Raw genomic sequence first — 5,000 nt, 5'->3', positions numbered from 1 at the left:
ATGTCACCAAATGCACACCCGTGTAAGTGAAGTAAACGAATTGTTAACTTTTATGCAGTGTACCACGATAGCGGGGGTCCCGATAGCTCAGTTGGTAGAACACTCGTTTTTACACACAAAGGGACAGGGATCGATCTCGGGTGAAGTCAAGACTCTTTTCTGACCTTTTCCCTGTCCACCCAGCAGCGATTGGGTAGCTGGATCTGTTAGATCTGGAGGAAAGTACTTTACGATAGACTTGTGTCCTATCCAAGGGGAGCAATTAATAATTGCTACTGCCCGTTTCACGTCATAGAAACCGGATATAGACAGGGGCTTAATGGCTTGATAGCCGTAAACATCATAGACTTTGCATCTCATAAGTACTTCTTGATAGGCCATTTTCGTTTAACCCTCTCTTTACCAACTCAAGGAAAATAATCACATTCGTTACGATGCCACAATTTTCTCATTCTCATTTCTTTTGTGCAACACAAATTTAAAGAAAATGTGTTGTTATTCCTATCTAGCTATAAAAGCTTGACACTGTGGTGTGGAGCTCTTTTTCTGAACAACATTAGATATATATATATATATATATAGAATGTATCTAATTGTTGCTTTTTTGTTTGGGTAAGAAAAATCTATATTTGTGACCCACGTCCCTAAATGGTATTATGTCGGGATGGCGTGGGTGCAAAAAATTATATTTATTGACAAAAACATGAAACTTGGGGTTTGTTTCGATTTGTTATGAAGACAATTTCTCACAATGCAAAAGCTCAAAAATTGGTATTTACTATCAATTTAATTCTAAAGTCACTTTTCGGGGTCCAATTGACACCGACATAATACCGTTTCGAGACGAAGGGTCACATTTGTGTTGGGTGGGTGTGAAGATTCGGGGGAAGTTCTCAAAATAGTTGGTAAGGAGAGAGGTAATCATAAGGTACGAGTAACTACTCTACCGTACTCTGGAAAAACCCATATTATTTGAAAATTTGGCCAGAAAACTCGTCCTTCAAATATCGATCGATAAAAAGGACCCTCATCTTGGCAAAAACTCAAACTTGGGACTTCGAGATGTACCAGGTTTGAGAGTATTTGCCAAGATGAGGGTCATTTAAATCGATCGATATTTGAAGGACGAGTTTTCTGGCCAAATTTTCAAATATGGGTTTTTCGAGAGTAAGGCAGTACTGGACTGATAACACAAAATTTCTACTTCATTCGTGTAATGGATAAACTCTCAAACCGATAGGTATCCAAAATGTTAATCTCAGATGTAACATTTTAAAAGCCCTTAGTATGCGTTTGATTTGAGAAAAGACTTCGAATACAAGATATGCATAGGACCCAACATGTAAATATTATATGCAGGTCCGACATCCGAACGCACTTATGGGCCTAGTTTAACATTGTTGTACTGGGTAATATTTTGCGTCATATTTTGAGAATTCCATTGCAAGAATGAGCCCAGAATGGGGTTATCACACCTAAAAAAAATGCACGTCGACAGAGCCTGATAGATTTCTTTTGACTTCGCTAATTTGGTTGTTTTTGATTGTTTCGTTTCTTGTGTTTTTGTATTGGTGCTATTTTTTTAATTTTTTTTGGTTATATTATACCATGCACATTAAATCGCAGCCATTATAATAAAAAGAAGTAAGTTATTTATTGCAGTATTAAAAGGTTTGCACCACAAATTGTAGTTGTCTCATAATGAAATATTTTTAAAAAGTAATGTTCAAAAATGTAAATAACAGCTGTTTAAAAAGAACGAATGACCAGATATAGAACGTTTCCGGCTCAAACCCCTTTTTCATAACAAAATCATTTTTAAAACGTTAAAATATGACTTTAAAGCAAGGCTCGGCATGTCGTATGTCTGGATTTAAAATGTTATATTAACGTTTTAACTCGTTTTTTTTTTTCGTTATTGACTAAAGAAGGTGTTTGAGTTCGAAACATTCCTTGTTAACTAATTCAATTTTTAAAAAACTTATATTCATTTTTGTTTTCGTTGTAATTAGCAGCTTAGCATTCATTAAATCTTGCGAGTTCCCCACTAGAGACAATAAACAGCATTCGCCGACATGCACTTATTTACAGGTCTGATAACCCACTTTATTATGGGCTCATTGTTATACTGGAAATCTAAAAAAAAATGACACAAAATATTGTCCATTACAACAATGTTAAACTAGGCCCATAATTGAATTAGGATGTCAGACCTACATATATTATGTACACGTCGGGTATAACTTATATAGTGTTATTCCAGAAACATAAAGCATAATTACTATAACTGATATGTAATTACACCTATTCAGTATACAGTACTCTAGACACGTATATTCCTTATTCCATATATGCCCTATATGTAATTACAGCAATTCAGTATTCAGTACTCTAGACAAGTATATTCCTTATTCCACAGATGCCCTATATGTAATTGCACCAATTCAGTATACAGTACTCTAGACACGTATATTCCTTATTCCATAGATGCCCTATATGTAATTACATCAATTCAGTATTCAGTACTCTAGACAAGTATATTCCTTATTCCACAGATGCCCTATATGCAATTGCAGTAATTCAGTATTCAGTAACCTAGACACGCTATTCCTTATTCCACAGATGCCCTATATGTAATTGCACCAATTCAGTATTCAGTACTCTAGACACGTATATTCCTTATTCCATAGATGCCCTATATGTAATTGCACCAATTCAGTATTCAGTACTCTAGACACGTCTATTCCTTATTCCACAGATGCCCTATATGTAATTGCACCAATTCAGTATTCAGTACTCTAGATACGTATATTACTTATTCCATAGATGCCCTATGTGTAATTGAACCAATTCAGTATTCAGTACTCTAGACACGTATATTCCTTATTCCACAGATGCCCTATATGTAATTGCACCAATTCAGTATTCAGTACTCTAGACACGTATATTCCTTATTCCACAGATGCCCTATATGTAATTGCACCAATTCAGTATTCAGTACTCTAGACAAGTATATTCCTTATTCCACAGATGCCCTACCTGGGATATATCGGGCATCCCAAACTGCGTGACGCCCACACCAAGGCCTGGAAAGTGCTGTTCCCTGCCAGTGTGCCCAGGAGTGGAATTTGATCTCCCTGATAAATACAAGAAAGATTTCTAGCGTCACATCAACAACGAAAAATATCTTTTAAAAAATTTACTCTCTCCTGTAAGAGTTTCAAGACGATGTTTGTTATGTTTTTATTGTTTTCACTTTCATTTTTTTTAATTGAATATAGATCAAGTCACTAGCATACAGGGACGCGGCTTTTTTGGTTGATTTGAGCCTGACATCGCTCTTTTTAAAATCGATTACAGCATTTTTTACATATAAAAAAACTGAGAATTGGTATATACTTCTTTTTTATTTGAGTAAGTCTTTTTATTATTTTTTTTTCCTTTCTTTTGTATTTACAAATATTATAACATTTTAAAAGTCAGTTTCTTCTGATTCTGGCACGACCTTGTACTGTAAACATGTCACGCCACTGCTAGCATATTGATATAAATAATCGTAGGCCATTTTAAAATGCTGAGACTGAGGACATCGGCTTTGTCATTACAAGGTTTTTTTTGGGTTGTTTTTTTTTTTAATCACCGCATATTTCTTTGTGTGTTTATATATAGTTCTTTTCTTTTTCTTTTTTCTTCTTCTTCGTGCTATGTGTTTGTTTTTGTTTTCTTGTTTATAGGATTTGTATCTTAATATTTTTGTTGCTTTCTGGTTGTTTGTTTTTTATGGGATTTTTTTCTCTGTTTTAATCTTTAGTCGTCTTAAACTTTTAAAAAGCAGTGTTACTTTTTATAGCTTTTGAAGTTATTTGTCAAAATGAACCTATCATGATTCAGTATCTTGACTTGTGCTTTTATTGGTATATGGAATATTTCATTGTGTTTCGTTTAAAGAAAAGAAAAAATTATGATGATGATGATGATGATGATGATGATGATGATGATGATGATGATGATGATGATGATGATGATGATGATGATGTGATGATGATACTGTAACTCTTGTTGTTGCTGCTGCTGCTGCTGCTGCTGCTGATGATGATGATGATGATGATGATGATGATGGTGATGATGATGATGATGATGATGATTATGATGATGATGATGATGATGATGACTGTTGATTTGCTGTATGCTTCTTTGTCTGTATATTTTCGTGCTTTAAAACGCTTTGAGCACATTGAGTAAAAATTGCATCCATTATCGGCATCTGAATAATAATAATAATAATAATAATAATAATAATAATAATAATAATAATAATAATAATAATAATAATAATAATAATAATAATAAGCATATTTATATAGCGCCTTTCGTCGAAACCTCAAAGCGCTTTAAAAAAAAAAAAATAAAAAAAATTCAACCAAGGTATCAAAACAATTAAGAGCATAAAAGGGCATCAATACATCATCAATATAAATGTCACATACAATACATTTAAAATTCAATTAAGTATATATTTCCTGATACGTGGGCACATTTTGCTATCTAAATCTTGATGAGATATCATTACTTTCATTAAATATTGAAAACAGGAGCTGTAAAGGGACACCGTACAGTTTGGTGTCCGCGATACCCTTGCTGTGAAACGATGCATCGAGTATTGAATCGAACTGTATCGCTTCCAAATGGGTGTTTCTTTTTTACGAAACCCGCCGACACCCGCCGAAACCCGACAAAGTTATGGGAAGTAGGCAGCAGTGGGGAGTGAACCTGGGACTCAAGGAAGTGTACACCAGTGGGGAGTAAACCTGAGACTATGGTTTTCGGCACCACGTGAAGAAAATTAGGTCAACGCTTGGATTAGATTGACTTTCCGGGTGTAATTTTAACCAGCAATAATTTTGATTTTAAGATTTTAAAGGCCTTTCTTAAAGACAAAACAAAATATCAAAAATGACCTTTCCGTTGTAAAGTTTAGAGTGGGATTCAAACCCTGGACT

At 34.3% G+C, this 5,000-nt stretch overlaps 1 protein-coding gene across 1 annotated transcript in view; it reads left to right on the top strand.

Moving 5' to 3' along the window:
* The window catches only part of LOC144976804 (uncharacterized), a 48,276-nt gene extending 44,385 nt beyond the window's left edge, over positions 1 to 3,891 (top strand). The window contains exons 24-25 of the mRNA XM_078921276.1: positions 1 to 22; positions 3,031 to 3,891. The exon at positions 1 to 22 is cut by the window's left edge and continues 111 nt beyond it. Of these exons, the coding sequence (XP_078777402.1) occupies positions 1 to 22; positions 3,031 to 3,163 (155 nt within the window). The 3' untranslated portion in view covers positions 3,164 to 3,891. The remainder of the gene's footprint in view (positions 23 to 3,030) is intronic.
* The last annotated feature ends 1,109 nt before the right edge of the window (positions 3,892 to 5,000 follow it).

This window comes from Berghia stephanieae, chromosome 7 (assembly GCF_034508935.2).
Source record: "Berghia stephanieae isolate SIO BIC M18660-M18661 chromosome 7, UCSD_Bste_1.3, whole genome shotgun sequence".
Classification (NCBI taxonomy): Eukaryota; Metazoa; Mollusca; class Gastropoda; order Nudibranchia; family Aeolidiidae; genus Berghia; species Berghia stephanieae.
The sequence above is the reverse complement of the archived record's forward strand: the minus strand, read 5'-3'. Positions and strand labels throughout refer to the sequence as shown.